Source organism: Rhea americana, unplaced genomic scaffold (genome assembly GCF_003343005.1).
Source record: "Rhea americana isolate MKP2758 unplaced genomic scaffold, rheAme1 scaffold_227, whole genome shotgun sequence".
NCBI lineage: Eukaryota > Metazoa > Chordata > Aves > Rheiformes > Rheidae > Rhea > Rhea americana.
In genome coordinates, this window is record NW_028186343.1 from 1,344,751 (window position 1) to 1,366,237 (window position 21,487).

Consider the following 21,487-nt stretch of genomic DNA (forward strand, 5'->3'; position numbering starts at 1 on the left):
AGAAGCCGTGACTGGCTTTTGGTAGCCTTCCTCCCTGTACATCTAGCCTTAGCAGAGCCCAGGTCCACCATGGGTGTCAGTCCCTACAGAATATATCAGCAGTGTCCATGAAAGCCGTACAAACAGGACTAGAGGATTACGAGTGCTTTACAACATAGCGCTAGGTGGCAACAAACAAGCCATGAAGAAAACCAGTCCGGAATAAATAGTCCCAAAAACAATGCCCAAAAGTCAGTTGTATAATAAGCCACTTAGCAAGTACTAAAAGCTTTTCTTCCTAATCCTTCTGTCACATGTTTTTATAGCTGAAAATAATTAACTRCTCAATATTGCTCAACAAGTAGGAGTTTATTTGAAATCACTTGTTAACAGAAACAACAGGAGCACTGAGACAAGCTACTGAGAATTTCATCTGGTGTCTGAAAACACAACTTAAWCGTATTAATTTTAGTGTTTGAGAGTCCAGATTTAGGGCAAAGAAAGAAAGATTTCTGAGGTGGGAATTACTGTTTGGATGGAGGAGTAATATAGAAGAAATTTGCTAAAGCAATACACGATGTTATTTAAAGATAAGACAAGAAGGCATCAGTCTGTCACTCTTTAATAAGGATTCTAATATATATATATATATGTTACTTAGTTCTAAAAACTGAAAACAGATTGTTAAACTTTTGTTGGGATTTATCCATTGAAATATATCACAAATCTCTTTTCCATAAGCAGCAACACAACTGTGACAGCACAAAGTTCTGTATGTGCAAAGATCTGGTGGGCTGTGACCTCCTGACAGGCTGATAAATTTAGGCTGCTAACTGTGGATCCTATAGTGACTGCATGCATTTATCCATAACAACTTTTTAATTTGAGAGTGAGAAGAGGGATTTTTCATGTAGTTTTTTAAAATTAAGGCCCTTCTTAAAAACTAAGCATTTGGGAGCAAATTTCAAATTTGGATGTCTAAATCTAGGATCTTAAATCAGAATTTAGCTACTCAGCAGCATAGCCTTTCAAGATTGGTAAGCGGCAGACACTTCACATTTCAATTCACTGAATCCTGCTTTTGAGCAGTGGGAAAATTCTCAGCCTGTGTAGCAAGAAAATAAATGCTTTATGAAATGTAACAGAAGTCAGCAGATGAAAAAGTGGCTCACAAGCATTTATAATACCTTCTACTGATGTCTTGGTGGAAAATGATCATCTTCCATGCCTGTCTGTATCATGCTGCCGCCAGGTGTTTCTCTGGTAGCCTGATTTGCCTGTTTGAAATTATTTCAAATGGACCATTGTGTCRCACATGACCTGTTTTTTAGAAGAAACTTCCAAATGATTTGTCAGGAAGCAAGTCACTGAAAATATCCCCAGGAGCTGGCAAAGGATGGACAAGTCAGTGTTAGCCTTTCAGGCAGGCAGGAGGAACAGGKAGGGGCTTGGGAAAAGTTCAACAAATCAAGTAAACATGTAATGTGAAGCCAGAGTAATGTATTCTATATATTACTATATAGTAATATATATTATAGACACATAAATAGAATATGTGTATTCTATATATTACTACATATATTACTATATAGAGTAATATATATAACAACTTAGAAGTAATATATTCTYATTAATCCTACTCATCTCTTTGTGCCCGTGAGAGAAAATATAACCACTGCTAAACTCACTCCGGATACCACCCTCCTTTCTTCCTCTTCACAGGTATTCTRCTACAACACGGTGGATTTGATCTCCTCAGGGCCTTTATAAAAAAATGTATGGGTTTGAGTTTTGAAGTTCCRTTTCTTGAACTCCTCCGAGATTTCCAGGAAGGATTTTCCCTTTGTCTCAGGAAGGAAGAACCCAACGTAGAGAGCAGTGCAGATGCAGACCACAAAGAATGGGACGTAGCAGAAATGTGCTAGACTCTTCTGAGGGGGAAGAAAAACAAGACAGTGTTGGAGACATTCTGCAAAATGTCAGGCYACTAAACCCCTTTCCTGCATGGACTAAATTCACCCGGGGAGTACTTCTATGCTCACTGGTGTGGGCCTCACAAGCCTGGATGCAGCAATTCTCCAGCATAACTTGTCTTTTGACAAAGAAAGAAAGAATCTCAAAATACCCGTTCCTATCTTTCTCTCTACATAATTGTACAGAAAGGGGACTCACTGTGAGGGATAAGACAGGGGCATATTGTGGAGTTCTGCTTCCTTTCACCACAGGAAACACCTTAGGGAAGAGAGCYAGAGTCTGACCAAGAGGAATTATGTCACAACTCTGGTCCCAGCCATTCTCAATTGAGGACAGAGAAGGAATATTGGCCATAAGAGCCCCAAATTAATCTGATTCCAGACTCACATCAGAAATCACTGTAGAGAACACATGGGAAGTTGGGTTTAGAGGAGTTCYTGTCCACTTTCCTCATAAAGGCAATTTTCATGGCAGTGCTATCTTACTGTGCACCTGCAACTTGTGATGTTTCCAGGCCCTGTCTCATCTCTTTGGCAGTGTCATAGTCTCTCTCACAGAAAATGCTCAAGAACTGCAGGTGCCTGYATTTCCTTGAGAACCCACCACGATGAATGGAAAGGCTGTTCCGACCAGGAACAGATTGAACCAGAGCAGAGAGCCACAAATCATGTAAGCAGCTGGCCGGGACATTTGATCAAAAACTTCTGTGGGCAGAACTCCGGTTACACCAGCTGSAAAAGAAGTGGCAAGAAAATTAAAAATATCGTTGATGTAATATTTAAAGCAAGAGAACAAGTACTAACAAGCAAAACCAACATGAAACATGAGAACAGGGACCAATTTTCGGTAAGYTAGTCTCACTAGTCAACAGTGCCAAAACAAGTGGTAACAGAGCTTAACTGCAGTGGGGAAATTTTAAGTTAAGTTTAGGAGCTGGCTCTCCTATTAGAATGAACTTCTGGGAAAGGTTTTGTAATCCACATTATTCTCACTAGAATCAGATTGGGAGAATAGCTTACAATTAATTCAGCCGTACATTGCTGTAGAAATTGGGTCTAGAAATTATTTCCAACCCATACAGTATCTGACACTTGCAGTTTGGTTACTCTCTTACCTGCCCTTACTTCAAACTGATGTAGATGAACAGAGCCTCACATCTACACACATACCGAGTAAACACGTGCGTGCATGTACACACACACACACACACACACACACACAAAACCTGTGTATCTGCACACAGTCACAGAAACTAATGGATTCTGCCAAGAAAATGCATGTTAATAAGCTAACAAATAGACATGGTGTATGCAAAAAAAAAAAAATCTAATGACAGAGTTATCAACCTTTAGGACTGAAATGATGCACTAGAAGTACTGGTGTCCAGCCCTAGTGAACCGGGTATGACATCAAAAACTTGCTGTCTCTTCAAGACAAGAATTACATTCAGGACTGATGATTTACTTTCAAGTTTCCTTTCAAACATCACCTGCAAAATGCCATCCCAAGATGACTTGTAAGAAGAAAAGACAGAAAGAACAGCACAGACTGTCCYTGTACAATTCTCCCTTACAGGGGCATGCAAACCCCTGGGAAACTGCTGAAAATCACTGGCAGAAACCTGATTTATTTGGGTGTGCTGTGGCTAAAGAGAGCTTGCCAGTGTCCATAAGCTGCCCATACACATCTCCAAACCCCAGCAGTACCCAAAAGGYCAGGGAAGACATGCTGGGAACTGACCTGGTCCAATTCCAAAGCTCAGGATGTAGGCAAAAATGCAGACCATGCTGAGATAGGGCATCCAGCTAACCTGAGTCTACAGCCACAGAGAACAAGGGAAGATCAGTTGAGACACTTGCAGTATTTGCCATCACTCAACACCCCAGTCATACAAGATGCAAAGTCCAGACTCCTTTTCCCCTCAATAACTAAGTGAAGTTTGATACCTGCTGGCTTAGAGCGACCATGAAGACAACGGCCCATCCTGCCATGAAGCTGTACCCCCCCAGCAGCAGCGGCCTCCGACCAGCATAGTCTATGATCATGTTCTGCACAAAGCAACACAGCAAAGCAACACAAAATATTTAATGGCTGTTTATGCTTCCCACCTGCTTCCTCTGTCCCATTTCAGATCTCAGTGCCTAGCTTGCTCTACAACTTGCTCTATAGCTGCTTCAAGGATGCACTTCTTAGCAAAAAGAGATTGGCTGCCCAGCAGGTATGTCAGGCAGAGAGCCAGGCAAGCTGGTGTTCAGGGGAGATGAGAGTGTCCCAGCTGAGGCTAAACTGGCACTACCTATAGTGACATGAAGCAAAAGGGTTACATTTTCTGCAGACAATTCCTCTGCTTCTCRAGCTGGGTCCTTGGTCGGCCCAAGAGAGATTCACGTAGCAGCTATTCTGTGTGTGTTTGTTTGTTTGTTTTAATCAAGACTAAAAGTCTAAGGAAATTTGGTGCTGAGAAGTGGCAAGCTAAGGAGCTGAAAAGTTTGTTTCTCCAGACCTGTGTTAAGTTTACTTCTCTAATGTCTATTTTAGAGAAAAGGAAATCAACTAAAGCTGAAAGTCCAGTATGGCTGGATCGAGCGTGCCTTGGGGCTGCTGAGGTCCTTRCTCATTGCTGTAACTCATCATAAAGAGACAGGGTCTGGAGAGTGTAGCATCCCTCAGGATGCTTAGGAAAGACTGCAGGGCCACAGACTGCCAGGCACAGCTTGCGAGACAAAAGTCAGCCTCTGTCGTGGGGGAGGCAACTGGACAGACCTCCCCTGGCAAGCCTGAGTGCAAGTCCCTCTGCTACTGTTCTCTTCACCAGCCTCTGAGTTGTGCCCACAATTATGATGATAAATAATCACTCTGGTTACTTTGGCAAATGTCTGTTTTAAATTATAATTGTAGAGTTTCATCTTAAAGGTTGAGGATATAGGCAAATGGCAATGTGCATGGACAAAAAGCTAAGCATTTAAACCCTTTCAAACAGCAGTTTCCAGATGGTTATGAAGATACAATATCTTACAAACGACCTCCACATTAACCTATGTGGACATGAACGCTGAGGGACTACCTGACTGCTGGGTATAAACTGCTGCTTTGGGATGAAGGGCAATGTAAATCTGAAATTTGTTATTAACAGCTTCCTGACGGTTGACAGAGCCTACGGAGGCTTTAAGAGTCTCACACAAGTAACGGATGTGATCAGTTCGCAGCTTCCCGTGCCGATTACAACATAGGGGATTTTTTCCTGTGGAATTCCAGCCTCTTGGAACACATAAGCTGCATAAAAATACATCTGAGGAGAAAASAGAGGAGAGAACTGTAAGGGAAGATACCTGAAAACACAACCCACTGCTTTTCCTGAAGACCATGCAGGAAATGACCAATGTCATATGGGCAGTTTTGACAGCATCTCTCTGAATGTTTCCATAATGCACAGATGGACTTTGGAAACCAAATGTCTGAGAATTGCTCTCAGATGCTGATGAAAGAGTCTCTCAAAGTAGGTGGTCTGCAAAGCAAACACCCGCATGAATTTTATATTGCAGGACAATTAGAAGGGTACTAAATACAGACTGGTCCCTAGGGAAAAAAAAGGCCTTTTCCATGATGCCCAGTATACTAGATACAAGAAGAAGCACTTGTAAGAATAGGAGACTCTCATCAATAATGAAAGACTGTTGTCTCCCGATCTCTCAGAAGACTGTTGGTGTACATAGATTTTATCTTGTTTTCCAWCATTTATTGGCTTTTCCATCCAACCTTCCTCACTTCATCTAGGGCTGGATGCCAAAGGGATTTATTCTGTGTACTAAATAGGCAGTGTAGCACAGATCTAGTATTTGTTCTCAGCTCTCTCTTTATGCCACCATTTTACATGTTCCAATTTAACTTCTCCTACTGGGAAAAGTGACTGCTTCATCACTCTGTTCATATCTCCTTCAGCAAGCAGATCTCTGCAGGCAGTGCAGGCCAACTTGCTTTCTGCTGCAGAAGGAAATTTAAACCTGGGAGCTTGCACCCATGTCTCCTGATACAGCTGCTGCTGGTTGCCGTGGCTGCAACACTGCTTACCGAATCATTCCCACAGAGCTGCATGGCACTGCTCAGCACGATGATACTCATCAGCTGCCACCGCACAGCTGGGTTCTGGAACAGCTCCCAAGGCTTTTTCGCTCTCTGACCTTCAGTGGCAGCCTGTTCAGCTAGCATCTCTTCCAGCTCTGCGTTCAGGTCACAGTGGCCTCTGAGCTTCTGCAGTGCTGCAAGGACAAAAGGAACCTCTTTTCCCCTGAGCTCAAAGCACTTTATCTTCCTTTTGCCTCCCTCTGCAGGGTGAGGGATCAAGCAGCAAGCGGTGGCTGCGGAAAGCTGTGGAGCAGTCTCTGTTCATACATGGAGAGGGCAAGTTGTGCTGCAGCCACTTGAAGAATTTTGGKGAAAAGGGACTGCAAATCCTTCGCTGTTGTTTGACAAGGAAGTATTTCCAACCACTGTCATTTCAGCAGCCATGCTTCTGACTTGCTTCTCAAGTAACTTTCCTGGGAAATTAAGGGAATTAAATGTTCTTGGTACATAGCACATGTTTCCTAGAAACTAATTCTATTGTCTCTGTATATGGGGATTTGTGTGCTACAAATCTAAGCAAATCCCTTAATATGAACTGGCTTCAGATTTGGTCATGAGCTCTTCARCTAGCATTTATTTCACTTCATAGTTACAAGACATATACTCCATTGTGAACACAAGTTCCACCTTTTGACTCTGCCTTTGTAGGAAAAAGTCTTTTGTAAGAAAATGCCTTTCAGTTTTCTTAATACATTAAAAAAATGCGTAAGATTATAACATGTTTAGTTTGGAAGGAGGAAGCAATTGCAACTTGATGTGACCCTTCTTACATACAAAAATTGTGGCACCGTTCTCAAAAGATATGAGCCCAAGTCTGCACAAAGGCAAGCCATCAGCATTTGGAATTACTGTAGTTGTTTATACAAATACATACCCAACCACCACCYGGGCAGAGATAAGGGTACAGCAGTAGAAACAATTATAGACATTGCCTGCACTACATGTTTTGTGCAGGTCAAATATGGTCCTCTGGTTTAGAAAAACATCATCCAGATATTCGGCCATATCATGAGACCAGTGTGATAGGCATGGTATTGACTTAAAGCTTTTATGCTCATCTGAGGTCAGTAGAGTTACCAAACAGAGTATCTGTGCTGGAAAGAAGCCTGTGTTTCAAATTGCTGTGAGCTAGACAAACTGGACTGTATATTAAGACTATGCAGTCCAACTTCTTGCTGTTTATCTGCCCAGCCAATGGATCTCATGCTCTTAGTGAGAGGCTGAGAGTTACCCTGGACTCACCAGAGATGCAGGATTCTTTGTCTCCTCGGTCAATTAAGAGATATCTGGGACTTTCAGGGACCCAAGGCAGAGCCATGAGCTGGATCAGGGCAGGCACCACATTGCTAGCTAAAAGGAGCGGCCAGCTCTTTTCCTCTCCTAGTAGCTCCCTGCAGAAAAAAAATATATATAAACTTGCACAATACATTTTACAGTATGGCAAGAGCCCAGCATCCTCTGCTGTGTGGGGGCACTGGAAAAGAAAGAAAAGAGAGGGGTGGTAAAGCATAAAAAGGAGAAGATATTTAATGAGTATAAACTGGGCTTGTAGCTGTACATTACCTGAGTCCAACAACCTGCCCCAGCACCAGCCCCAGGGCTGTAAACGATGCAGAGGTCAAGGCCACAGCTCCTCTGAGCTTCTTTGGGGCACTTTCTGCCAGATACATGGGCTGAATGTTCATGCTTACACCTGGGCAAGGCAGACAAACGCTGACCTCAGCTTGGAGACAGAGGAGATGGGGACAAGTGCAGCCAACCACCTCTCGAGGTCAACAGCTGGACTCTTTTGTCTACTGTAGGCAACAYGATGACTGATGTGTCAGTGCTTAGGATTTACCCAAACATTTCATTTTCCTCTTATTCATTGCATAAGCTGCTACACATAGATTTTGATAGTTATAAGAAGAAATAGGTAAGAAAACTGAAACCTGGCTGGGCCTATCATGGTCTCTTCAGGAATAAACATAATGCCTCACTCTAGTCCCCCGTTTTGAGGGGAAAATCATATTTTAAGTCACTTGTGTCAGTCATTCCCTGGGATGAACTTCTATGAAAAGTTTAATGTTGGTGCTCACCCTGGTAAGTGGCTGATAACATTCTTACAAGCAGAGAGAAATCAACTGTCAGCCCAGTTTCTACCAGAACTCCCCTCCCAGCATGCATACTGCACACAGATGTTCACATGTGTATTACACAGGCACAATTTCTTGTGTACGCTTAAAAAGATCCTTAGAAGCAAAAAATAAAATCTGTATATGCAACTTGAATTATTGAATGAATTATTTTAATGGCTTAGATGATTCCTACTTAAATCTCTTCTAGCTGATACTCCTCTCACATTTGTTCTGTTGTGTTTCTCACATTTCCATACCTGCATTCAGGCCAGTAAAGAATCTGCTGAGCATAATCATTTCAAAGGATTTTGCCATTCGACTGAATCCTGACAGGACTGCAGCTATGATCACAAACACATTGTTCAACAGCAGAGACATCTTCCTTCAGAGAGAATAGACACAACTGTGAGGTCAGATATGAGTGAGGTTTAATTATTAGATAAAATATTTCACGTGGCAGATCCAACTTCACRTGCCTGAAAGCTCAAGGTGGGCTGCTCAGCTCTACAGCAGAATGTCCTGGTTACCCCAAAGGCTACTTGAGATGACCTTGTGCACATGGCACATTGAACAGACTTGGTGACTTGTTACAAAACCAGGAATCAACACTGGCAGMTAATCTGCATGGCTCACACAGGGCCACATCCGACTACCAGCATGATCAAGGGGATCCCTGCAGGGTCAGCTTTCGACACACTGAAGGCATCACAGGGTCCCTACCCAGGTTCATTGCTCTTGCACTTACACGTTTCCTTCTTAAATAGGATGGGTATTCTTTCAGTAAGTCAKATGTGTTTTTGTCTAAAAGCACCAATTTGTTGAAAGAGGTATGTTTCATGTAATAGGAAAAGCCTTATGAAACTTCCATCAAAAAGTTTTCATGTGTCCCATGACAGCAAGAGGCAAGAGCTGTTCCAGGCTGGGTTTTGAGACATGAAATACTGCCGTACAAGGTAGTGTCTCCCTGCCAGCTCGGAATGTTAATGGCAGACTGATCTGTGGTGGAAAAAGTCTTCTCATGATTTTAACTACAGTGGATATTTGGCTGTAGGGCTCTTAATTCCACATGGATTAATGGAAGCTACAAAGCATTAAACAAAATTCAGTGCTGTATTACCTTCCCAACATGATTGCCATGGGACCAGCCACAATAGCCCCAGTGAGTCCTCCTAGAGGGTACGCGGAGACAGTGAAAGACCACAGAAGCAGGATCAYGTTGCTCTCAAGGGGAACGCCTGTGCGCTCCAGCCACGTTTCGTTCATAAACCTCTGAATGTACTGCAAGGGAAGGACAGTGCTGCTTAACTGCAACGTAGAGGTTAAGGACACTGAGAAACGTAAAGGATTTTTCTTAAGAGATYCATTTATTCTGTGTCCATGGCTCCAAACCTTTGGCTGAAAATGACCTCCGTTCTCAGAAATGTTTTTAACAGGCACTAAGGGAGTAAAACTTTAGCTGTTGATAAGCTGAAACTGGTTTATATATTAATTACCTATCTTGGATTTTTAAAAAATGTATTGCATGGGTCCAACTTCGAATTCAGGGGCAAAACGCCATTTTAGACTATGTAAGTTGGAAATTTTTAGAATTATATTTGCTAAAATAATTGAAACAAGGCTTTCGAGTGACATCTTTGACAAATGACATTCCTTAAGGGTGGCTGGTGACACCATGGTCCTGTAAATAAGCTATGAATTATCCCGAGGGAACAGCATATCCATTCTTTTTCATCCTTAGTTTTAGCAGACTGTACATTTGGTGATAGGCCATTTTTCACGGCCTGACTGAAGGCACTAGGGGTCTGCCGGCAGGAAGCTTGGCTCCTGTCTCGGGGGGAAGCTCTCAGACTAGCAGTACTTACTGAAGTCGGAGCATTGATGATGGAGATGTTGTAACCATACTGGAAAGTGCCTCCAATCCCAGCGGCACATATTGTCAGGATCAGGATCTTGCTCTGAAGCTGAAGAAGATGGACAGAAATGGATGGCTTTTTTGCAAAGAATAAAGTAGCCCAGCAGGAATTTGGCCCATTCACACTTTGAGTGRTGTGAAGTGAAAATTAGAAGAGGCTACAAACATCTTCATAAAATGGGAGGACAGAAAAAAAGATGGAAAAAAAGTACAAATTTTTAAACYTTATGGCCCCCTCTACTGCAAAATAGTATTTTTAATTCATTGCAATTCACAAAGAATTTGGAATAGCTTTTGGACTGAGGCCTCCAATGTCCTTCATTTAATAATGTGTGCTTAAAAAAGTGCTCAACAACAATAAATACTGGTACAGGCTTGTATTATTGCTTCAATTAATTCAGTTCATTTCAAAAATCTGGATTCCCATGATGATATATTCAGGAAGCATTCCTAAGTTTTATGTCTTCTGTCTCATTTTTGTCTAAGCTCTAGCAGACAGAGCTTCCCTGTAGTACTGGGGATTTTCTCATGGCTATATGTATCCTGTGTGCTTCTGATTCATCAGCATGCTGTTTCTTCTACCTCCTCCTTGAAATTTTACTTACTTTGTCCTTTCGTTTCAGTTTAAAGTAGAGACCCTTTCTTATGCTGCTTCACATTTCATACAGAGCAAACAATGCCTCTCTGTTGAACTTTCTCATTACACYGTTGTTCCCGCAAGTTCTTGTGCTTATCAGTTTGTAATTTCTTATTCAGCCAGAATATTGTCTGGCTGACGCAGCTTGAAAGCTGAGAGCTCACCTGCAGGTCTGCGAGCGAAAAGCGCACATCTTCCCCACCTTGCACTACGATGCCCTGACTGTACCAGGCGTAAATGTGGGTCCCACTGCAGAACAACCCTGGGGCTGACTGTGCAGAGTCAGGGACTGCATGGAAACTGCCGAAACACAGTGTTGCTGATCTTTCCCCTCTGTCAAGTTTGTAAATCTCAGGTCGTTCTTGCCACTGTCACCTCGACACTTTGCAGGGTGTCTGGCTCTGCCTCCAGACCGACCTGCTGCTTCCCTAGAGAAGCGCAGCTGGGGGTTTGCATCCCACTCTTGGTGAACACCCATTCCTTGAGGCTGCCACACTGTGCCACTGGCTGGTCTCTGTGTCACCCCCAGGCCCTGTCAACTCATGCCTGTTTTGTGCCTGTGCCTTTGCTTTCCCCTTSTGCATGTGAGATGCTGTGACTGGCGAGCTCTGCCCTGCTGCTCTCCCTGGGCTGGGAGCTCTGGCCCATGTCTCAAGCCCACCCTGAGCTCACTGGGGACCCCCAGGCTGCCTGTAGCCAGGTCTTAGCCTGACACTTCCTGCACAGTGTTAAGGGTAGTCCAGGCCCAGGACAGCTCTTAACAGTCCCCTGTTTGCAAAACCCTCCCACGGGGGCAATGGGGTACGAGGAGCCACTGCTCAGCAGTGCAAGGCACCTCAGGCTGGATTTTGTCTTGCTACATGAATGCTACTATTGATCCTGGGAAGAAGACAGACAGCTCAAAGCCAGGGAGTCCTCTGTGCTCTACTTGCTCATTTTTCTCTTACATAGCCATCTATCAAAATATAGAAGGGTTTCCCWGCTCTTTCAATAGATTTAGAATCAGCAATTCAAATAATCTCAAGATTTTTTGTTTCCTCAAGGACTTTTCTTGTAAATAACTTCTATGACAGCCTGAGACAAGATGTTTTCCTAGGACAGAGATGAAGCCAGGCTGCTCCCACCATGCAGCAAGAAGGTGAGCCCTTTGCTGTYCCCATTAGAAGCAGTTACGTTTCACTCGCTTCCACTTCCCCTGTCTGCACCACTTACTGTCTCACGAATCAGAACTGAGCTAAGGCTTGTGCTCCTGAGACCTCTGTTAYTCACAGTTGCCCCAAGTGTGCAGCTAAGAGATTTCTGCAATAGCAGGCACATTGCTTCTCTTCTAATCGCAGTAGCTAGGATGTAACCCTACTCCTGCTCATTTCCCTGCTTTCATTATAGAGTACATCTCCGATCAGCTCCTGTATCGCAGAGCTCCTTCGTGGTTCTGGGCTCAGCGAAGGTGCTTTGCTTCTGCCTTCAGCTGCCAAACAGTTCTGTGCTTAGAGCCATGCTGTATTTACAGTGTTACCTTCCCAAAACTTCCCTAATACTCTGCACTACTGTCCCAGCCACTGTGGTGGCATTGAGCTGCTAGGAGAGCCGTCAGTCTGTCTGCTTTATCCCAGGGACTCTGATGACTTGGACAATTAATTCTGTAAGTACCTTCTAATACTCACACAACCTGCTAAAAATTAAAATAAGAATTTTATCCATCAATAATAATAGTAAAATAGATGGTTTTTACCAGTCTCTGTAGCTTGTTCATCTCCTTAGGTAGGTCTTCATCTGTTTGCTAAGGTCTCTGGTACTTTCAGCAGTGCTCTAAAGGATTATTTAAATCTCCAGGACTGGAATGTGCATTTAGTCACCCATTACGTTATGATAAAACACTTGACTTGGCAGGTGTCCTGCCAAGTGATTTACATTCTCAAAACAGGGCTTCATGATCATTAGCAAGAGGCAGTTCAGTTTTGTTTTAAGTACATGACAGTTTAGGGAAATGGTTCTGCAATATCCAGAGTTGCCTAAATCCTCCTGAAGGGCAGTGTAGCAGACAGCAGTAAATTCCCTCTCAAAGTGTCTGGCCCTGTTCCCCAGTAGTGTTTATCTGATTGAATGCAATYGAAGCAGAAAGAAACCAAAGCTTTTTCTGACTCCTTTTGTCTGGGAACTCAACCTAGGATCTGAAAGACAAAACAGATTATTTCCCTCTGCCCTGTCAGTCACGGGAGTGAGCCCAAAACGCCCATTATGCCAGACCTATTCACTGTGTCCCTGTCCATGTCGTGGTAACATGTAGGCAACTCAACTGGGCTGGCAAGGTGATACACAGAAGACTGCAATCCTGTTCCCTCTCCCCTCCGTTGGCACAGAACAACCAGCGCCGCTTACAGGCCTCTGTTTTGTCCCTGAATGATCATCTCTGGCTTTAATTCCACAGGACGCAGAGGGCTTTGCTTTTACCCAAGCAGTGTGACCTTCTTGTTTCTAAAGCGCATCTGCATTTAATGTGTAGAGGTGTGTATGGGAAGGTGGGCTGCTGGGGGAAGAGTGAGTATCTGGTCAAAACAGCCTCATGCAGAGTGTTACCCTACCCGGTGCCTGTCTTGAGCATCGTTCCCTCTACAGCCTCAGAAGGAGCTGCTTTCTGAAGCCGGTGCTACCAACAACTATAAATGTTTCTGTACTCTGGAAAGTACTGATCAAGGGATCAACTGAGCTCCATTATCTTTGCCTGTAGAGGCCTGCTGGAAGAGCCTTCATGCAGTGGATTAATGTCACACTGTGGCAGTTCACAGCCAATTTTCTTGAAACTCTGCTCTGTTTCAAAATCCTGGTTAAAAATTAAACAGCTTTATGCAGTAGAAACTGCCCTGAGAGGCTCCAGATAAATTCTAATGAGTAGAAAAGGTTTCATTCCACTGCAGTAATGGGTTCTTCAGCGACCTTTCATCTGTGTCTTTTGGCTTATCTTTGACGAGGGTGCAAATTTTACACTCTTTCATTTTAACTATCATCATTTAATCAGGATAGAGTAGCTGGTAAGCCTTACACAGCGTGTTTGGTGAAGTGACAGCTGCTCATCGCTACAGAAGTGGCGATGGGTAGGCTGCTTCTTTCTGTAAAAGGCATCCCTGGCAGCGAGAAGTGGTGCACACCGCTGAATGCTAGGGATGAGGCCCAGGGGGATAGAGGAATATCATTACAGGCAGTAAAAACAGAGTTGCTCTTTCAGGTAATATCTGGCCTTTCAGTGTAATGATGATATTTTAACATTTTTTAATCCTGCAGAGTGCAATTTGTGACAGATTTCAAAGTATTCAAAGTAAGTATAAGCTTTCTTTCTTTCTCTCTCTCTCTCTCTTTTTTTTTTTTTTTTTGTTAAAATGCCCCTCTGTTCTAGTCAAGTTTTATTACGCCTGAGCAGAAACACAAACCTGTTCAGCATCACAGGACTCTCTCACCTGGAAATGTGTGTGTATGTGTAAGGAGGAGGTGTTTCGAGAGTGCTGCATGAGCTGCAGCCACTAAGCGGCAGGAGAAGTACAAAGTTTCTGTGTTAGGCTCTGAATCCAAAGCACCAGCTTTGGTGTGCTGCCTGTGATGTATGGCAGCGATCAGGGGACTACTTCCAACAAGTTCCCAAATGATAACTTAGAAAAGCAGATAACTGAGAAAATAGAGTACCTAGCTGTAAAAGTTAAAACAACCACGGATACCTATCCTAGGCACCATATATCAAAAACTGTAAGACATTGAAAAAGTATCTTCCTACTGCCTATTCTGAATGGAACTAGTTTGGAGTAGATCTTTTCCAGGAAGCAAAACATATATTCTGTGTTAGGCAAGAGCTTTCTCCATTTTCCTAGCATCATATAAACAGGGACTGCTGCCTGCTGGCAGCAAGGGCAACCAAGTGCAAGTCTTCCTCCCCACGGGTGATGGCATACAGGAGTTTCAGCCTGTGGCTAGCAGGTCGAGTGTCCCTGGCTGTTTAGTCACTATGATGTGTCATGGACACCTTTGGGATAGATGAGGATTATTCCATTTCTAGCTCCTTAGATGGAAACCAACCTGTCGAAGCACATCAGCTGCTGGATAAGAGGCAACGGAGTGCAGCTCACCCAGGCAGTTGGTCCAATCCATTCCATGGGCCTGTACATCATGAATCTAATGCATCTTTCTCATTTCTGTTGATGATCAAACATAGAAATATGTATTTCTACAATGACCAGGTCAAGTACTGCCTGCTTGGACCATTGCTTTGCCTTGTTTTTCCAAGACAAACATGCACATTCTTCTATTTAACAGAAGATGAAGGTAATATGGGTTACGGTCCAAAGACAATCCTAGGGGCACTGGACACTGATGCACAGGGGCAGATGCTATCAGTAGATGTGTTTACAGCTTCTGCTGAGCTTTCCAAAGGGCCTTCCTCAGGCTGCTGCTGATTTCACCTTTACCTTCCCTGAACTGTGGAGAACCACCTCCTGCCTCTCCAAAACTCATTCTTCTTCAGACACTGTGAGAGGCATCTCCAGCTCTTTCAGACATGCCTGGAGGGGCCAAAGGGTTGAACTCTCTTTGGCAGGCGGGTGGCACTGTTGTTCCTGACATCTTTGTTTCCCTCATGCTTTAATGTGGGGGTTAAAACAGAGATCTGGGAAGCTGGGCAATGAAGTGAAGCAACTGTCTGTGGCAGTCTCTGCTGAGAGAGGAGACTGCAAAGTGAGCTCCAGAAGATAGAGGAAATCTCGCTGGTGGGCAGTGAGATACTGTGGATTGTGTCACAGGCTGTTCACAGTCCTCGYTGCTCCAGAAAGGGCATAAATCAGCTGTGGCTACGTCTGTGTGTGCACAGACTAGACTGGCCAGARTTAGGAGTCACTTGATGTTGTTCTCTGTCTTTTCTGATAACAGCATTGATGAGTGGATGGATAGATCTTTTTCTCTTATGAATCATGCTTTGTTGCTGACAGATATTCACATTGCTTGTGTTTCTAACTGTCTTCTTGCTGCACTTTTTTTTTTTTTAACAGCATTCCCAGTGTTCAGTCCTTAGGAAAAGTCCTCACAGTTTCAGAGTCACAGGTTGTGTAAGTGAGGGGAAATCTCCAGCTGCAGAGCCTATCACCAGGGCATAACCATCTCATTGCAGTTGCTCTGATTCCTGGGTTTGGAAGCCTTAACATTAAATGGGCAGAGATCCAGCATGACCACTTTGGGGACCTTCCACTCTCTTCCCTCAAATACTTTTTCATTGAACTCAAACTTGTCATCATCAAATCACCTAGTTTTCTGGAGGATGTGATGGCAGTCTCTGTGCCTGTAATTAWCTGACTGCAGGAGTAAGTGGTAATTCTGCCAGTAGGAAAGACAACACATGCTCTTTGATCTGCCATGCACTGAAAGGTTCCTACATTTTAGAGTGTTTTCATCTCAGGATCCCCTGGACCAACTGCAGGTACACTGCAAGAAGAGAAAAGAGGCTCCATTTCCATCTCTGTGGCTTGGGTCTGCAGGATGAACTCTCCCTAAGAACGCTGGGCTGTAAATCACAGGAGAGATTCAGAGCTGCTCTCCGACTGGTTCTTGGCTATCTCCCGAGCCCTAGCCTGGTGATTTCTGTAAGGCATTCTCTTTTTCCTGTAAGAGCCCATCAGAGTGAAACACAAATTATCTTTGCCTATTTGTCCTTACTCTTGCAGAACTCACGCAGACTGCAGAAGCAGACAAATAGGACCATCCACAAACAAGCAGCTTTCTCATGAAACAGCCAGCAAGTCTGCTGTTCTTATGGTGCAAGCAATGTTTATGGAACTTAGTCGTTAAATGGGATTTTCTTCGTAGGAAATGAGAGCCCCGCTGTGACACCATTATTCTGACTTTCAGCAGCCCAGTAATGTTCATTAGAAAAAATCCACAGTTTATGTAAGTTCAAGACACTGTGTAAGAACTTCAGGAAGTGGGTTCCGTTGCAGAGGTTTCTCAGGGCAGGGACCCAATACTGACAGAGCTTCTGCTACCACACAAAGTAATTGGGATGTTTCCAGACCATGGAAAAGAGATGCATGAAATATTGCTTGGGAGCTGAGTCCTCTGAGGACATGAGGGGTGATACTGCCAAGGGAATGTAGCTGCTTTCACTTGCCAGCTAGGATTTTTGGACATCAGAGGAATGACACTATCTTCTGTCTGTTGAATCAGCACTCTACATTTCTGTCCCACTGATAAGGAATGGAGGTTCTCTGGGAAAATATAGAAAGCCCAGAATATTAAAAATAATTGAAATCTCGTTTTCTTAGACCACTGTGAACTGTAGGTCACGGAATGGTTGAGCTATTCCCTTTTCTTCATCTCTTGTACTGTACACTGTTGCAGAAGTGTAGTTTAAACTGAAGGCCAGAGAGAACGACTGCTTGGATGAACAAAATTTCTGTTCCTGATTGCAAGTGAAGAGTGTTTACGTTCTGCCAGTGGCAGTAAATGTTCCTGAATGTTTCTGACAGAGGAGAGAAAAATATATGCAGAGGTGTCAGTGTCTAACCCATCCTGATTTCATATTTAAAACTCATTTTAAGTAGACCTTTTCATAACAGTTGTTCCAAGGCAGAGACTTAGATTAGGACAAATAGTCCTGCCCTGGTAAAAACCAAAGTACAGATACCCATTCTTGGTCCTTGCAGGGGTCTTCAGTAGCTGACAACAGGCTCAGTTGTTTGTGTGCTATTGTGCAGCTGAACATAGACCTCTTTTTATAAGAAACAAGCACTGCTTGTCAGTTGTTGATTTGACCACAATGGTTATGAAATGGATGTTACAAAATGAAGGCCCTTGAAGAATATTCTCYGCTGACCTGTGGTGCAGAGGACAGATCACATGGCAGTAGAATTTAACATGCATGATTAAGCACTGGAAAAAATAACCATGCAAAGAGACAGAGGTTCTCTTGCTTGATGTCTTCAACTCATGATCAGAAGCTGTTTTGGAAGAGGTGCTTTATTTCAAAATGTCATTGGGCTCTGATCAAGGAGATTTAGGTGAAATCTTCTTTCTCATGATATGTCAAAAGTAAAGTTGTATGAACTATATTTTTGGACTACAAGGTATAAGAAATATAAAACTATGTAAGCTTCAATTCATGCTGCACAAACTGTATGGCCTTTGAGGGCTGAGCTCTGAGCATAATTCTTAGCTTCTTTCTAAAAAACAAACAAATAAAAAAACCCATCCAGATCTATTTGATTGACTTTTCCCTGACTTCACCCACCAAACTGCAGAGCTAACTGATAGAAAATCCTTTAATGAAGGAGAAAGAATTCGTATGTGGCCATTAAACATTGAAAAGTAAATATTTTAAGAGCTTAAATCAGTTATGATTACAGAGCTTATCTGTGCACAGAGAGCTCATGGTGTTGTGTTTCCAAAGCTGAAACAGAAACACTTAGTGACTATTTTGTGGTGAGTGTGGAGCTCTTGGTGGAAGTGGTCCATCACACCACGACTGAGTCTGGGAGAGCTGAAACAACCTTTATAGTAAGAGTCCTCTGGCTGTTGAGATGTACCTATGGGGGAGCAACATGCTGCTCTTTCCAAATGTGTTTCTAGTGTCTCCACGTCTGTARTCATACAGGGACCTCTGATACATCGGGGCCAGCAGTGATCTCAGGGCTGCCATGTCCTGGGGAGCACTGGGATGGGTCGGATCCTGTGCAGAGCTCACGCAGTCTCACATCCTACAGTGGGGGCTGACAGGGGGCTGTAAGGAAGGCAATTTTTTTTTTTTTCAAATTAAGAAAAGAATTGGGGCTTTGCTGTTGTGGGTGGGATGGAACAGGCCTCTATGCAAGATGCTTGGGGTTAGGGGGCTAGGGAATGAACTCCTTCCCCTCGTGGGCCATGTACCCTAGCTAGAGGGAGGTACATGTATGTCTTCAAGTAGGACATGCTACAAAAGGTCATTGGACAGATTTACAAAATACCAATGGTCTTAAAAGCAGAAAGCACATGTCACCAGCTGGACACTCCTCCAGTGTGCGTCCAGGGGCTGGTTTCGTGCCCCATCAGCTGCTGAGGGGTGTGAGCATCCCTGGCAGAGGGTGCCGAGTGCTTCCAAAGGCCAGTGCTGACCTGGCTCACAGCTCCTTTCACCCTGCGATCCYGGGCCATGCTGTGCTGGGCAAAATGGGAGCTGCTGCCTCTAGACAATGCCTATTCTTGTAACAGATTAGTGAGGGCAGTTAGATCTTGAACTTGTTATTGTGCTCAAAACATTTATGATAAAAACAAGTTCCAGATGGGCTCAAGAGGGGTTGTTTTTGTCTTTACTAAATTAGAATGGAGAATTCCATGCCTTCGAGTTCCTCTGGCATTTATAGACAGGAAGCATGAATTACACACAACAATTTACTACAAACARAAGAGATGAACTCTGCAAAAACCCATTTATCCTCATGCTCATGTGCCTCGAGTTTTTTTCTTTGTTTTCTAACTCTTTGCTGTTTAGGTTTGCAGAAACTGAGACAGGAAGCTGTTGAGTTTCTGTCGCAGGGTTAAGCTTACTTGCAAACCAAAAAAGATACTGACATGTTTCTTAAAATGACACCCAGAAACAGAAGAAACAAAAACAGAGAAAAATAGGAGAGCCCAGTAATGGTCTAACACTGTGTATCCATAAAAACATGCTCTTTCAGGAAATTGGTATTTTTTTAATCAAAGCTAAATGAATCCACAGCAGCAAGTGCCCAATATGCACTAGCTCTTCATTTTCAGGRGCATTTTCTTCTGAACTGGTTTGTGAATTGCAAGAGTTTTGAGTGCAGCACATTACTATAGCTAAGCCTGCAGATGCAGAACTGGTATGTGAAACTGCATGGAAGAGAGAGTTGCCCTGGTACCATCATGTTTCAGTTCCTCCTGAGGCTGACTTAAGGAGAGATAATGATGGGACTTAATTAGCTGAGACTAAGAGTCTGGGTTTGCTTTTCTGAGGCTTTTAGTTGGAGTCCATGATTTTAAAATGAAACCATGTCTGTATCACTACAAAAATGTGCACTGAGAACTCAGCTATGCAACTAGGCTTATGTAAAGTGAAATAATTCCCAAAGCCCATAAAATGTGGCAAGGACTGTAATAAAGACAAAAGCTGCCCCTGGGTGCACTGTGATGCATGAAGTCAGCTTGGCTTGAACTCCAAAGGGAGTGAGATCATGGGTAGAAAGTGGCCTGGGAACTGGAAGTGTCACTGAGATTTGTCTGGCCTCTTCCAGTGCTAGATGGTGAGCTACTCGATGGATTTCATCATTTTCCCCCTCCATGAATCCTTAGGCAGAAACCTGGAGAAGTAGATCTCTCTAATTTTGGCTGGCAAACAAGGGAAAAGAAGAAAAATGGTAAACTGATGACATTTCTTTACATTTCATGCAGTCTGATTTGGACATAGTCCTGCACAGGGAGCGAGTGGGGTTGATCACTTTGGATTCTCATCTCTGTGGAGCTAGTTAGACTGAGATCCAGTATGACTTCTTTCCAGCARAGAGTCTCCAAATGTTCATCTCCAGCCTTGGTTCAAGCAAGGTAGGGCACAGGAGTCACRGTGCTTGAATTCAGCTTCACACTCAGCCCTTGCCTGCATACAGTGAAAGAACATAGGAGATCTCTAGTCTCCTATGCAGGGGAGCAGGATATCTCTCACTTAGGCATTCTCCTTTCTTTGAGTTGGTTGCAGCTCCCCTTTTGCTGGCAGCTGAGATGAAGGGTAAAGAGCCACAGGACCTTTGGACTGAAATAGCCACATGAATACAGGCAGCACTTTGCAGAGCTCCTGGCCCTGATAAAAAACCTTCTTTGCCCATAACCTTGGCTAGTCTCACCTGCTAGAGCTCTCACATCTGTCCCACCTCCCACCAAAAGCTTGTAGCAACAAACCCATTTATTAACGTTGCTGCCGCGCAAAGGCCGAGTTTCCCCCTCGGCTCCGTTCCCAGGCTGCCTCCCGGCGTCGCCCCTGCTCAGAGCTGTCGGGTCAGCGCGCTCTCAGCCCCGCGGCGCCCCGGTCTCCTCTGTGCCCACCTGTCTGTAGTCGTTTCCTCTCCTTCCCCTACTATGTTGCTTTAACCTCACCATCCCCTCGTTTTCCAGCTGGGTTTTATTCTTCATCAAACAGCAGTCAGAGTGGCRGTGGTGGAAAAGAGAAAGACTCCCTCCCCCACCGATGATATCATTTCCCATTAACCGCGGGGGCTTAACGAGAAATCTCAGGGCTCATTAAGAATCTGATGACAGTTTAACCTTCTTCTGCAGAAACCCAACACCAGACCCATCCCTCTGTCTGAAACCAGGGCGGTTGTAATGTTAGACCTGACTGCCGAGTATGGCAGACGGCTCGGGAAAGCATAATGGGCACAAGAGTAAAGGATGCCAGAAGGTTTATTTAGACCTTTATCAGCTCTTCCCTTCAGAGAGTGTTTTGTAACACGTTCGATGCCGCTGCGGGCAGCCGAGCGGCTCTGCTCTCTCCGTGAGAGCTCAGTGGGAACCCCGCTGCCGTTCCCCAGGGCCTCCCAGGGCCCTGGCGCCTCCGGGCTCGTTTCGGTGGTCTCCGGCTGCCTGGGTGCCCGCCGCACGCCCCGGGGAAGCTCTGCGCGAGCCGGAGCCGAGGATTTCGGGTGAACCCCGAGAGCCCCAAGCCCCTCGTGTTTTGCTGGGCCGGGGGCCGGCTGCTCGCTGCAGTAAGCCGCCCGGACAAACCGGCTCCTC

The 21,487-nt window shown here is 44.2% G+C and overlaps 2 protein-coding genes across 2 annotated transcripts in view; one reads left to right on the forward strand and one right to left on the reverse strand.

Annotated features, from left to right (window-relative positions):
- Positions 1–1,709: 1,709 nt before the first annotated feature.
- On the reverse strand, positions 1,710–12,494 carry LOC146595399 (solute carrier family 2, facilitated glucose transporter member 11-like). Its single transcript, XM_085305863.1, has 12 exons — positions 12,474–12,494; positions 10,055–10,153; positions 9,310–9,470; positions 8,450–8,574; positions 7,639–7,768; positions 7,318–7,466; positions 6,022–6,209; positions 5,132–5,242; positions 3,900–4,001; positions 3,694–3,769; positions 2,557–2,684; positions 1,710–1,910 (listed from the first exon to the last, which is right to left on the reverse strand). The coding sequence occupies exons 1-12, from the start codon at positions 12,492–12,494 to the stop codon at positions 1,710–1,712; spliced, it is 1,491 nt and encodes a 496-aa protein (XP_085161989.1).
- An 8,717-nt stretch (positions 12,495–21,211) lies between these two features.
- Positions 21,212–21,487, forward strand: part of LOC146595400 (derlin-2-like) — a 7,382-nt gene continuing 7,106 nt past the window's right edge. Inside the window, exon 1 of the mRNA XM_085305849.1 lies at positions 21,212–21,248. Within this exon, the coding sequence (XP_085161975.1) occupies positions 21,212–21,248 (37 nt within the window). The remainder of the gene's footprint in view (positions 21,249–21,487) is intronic.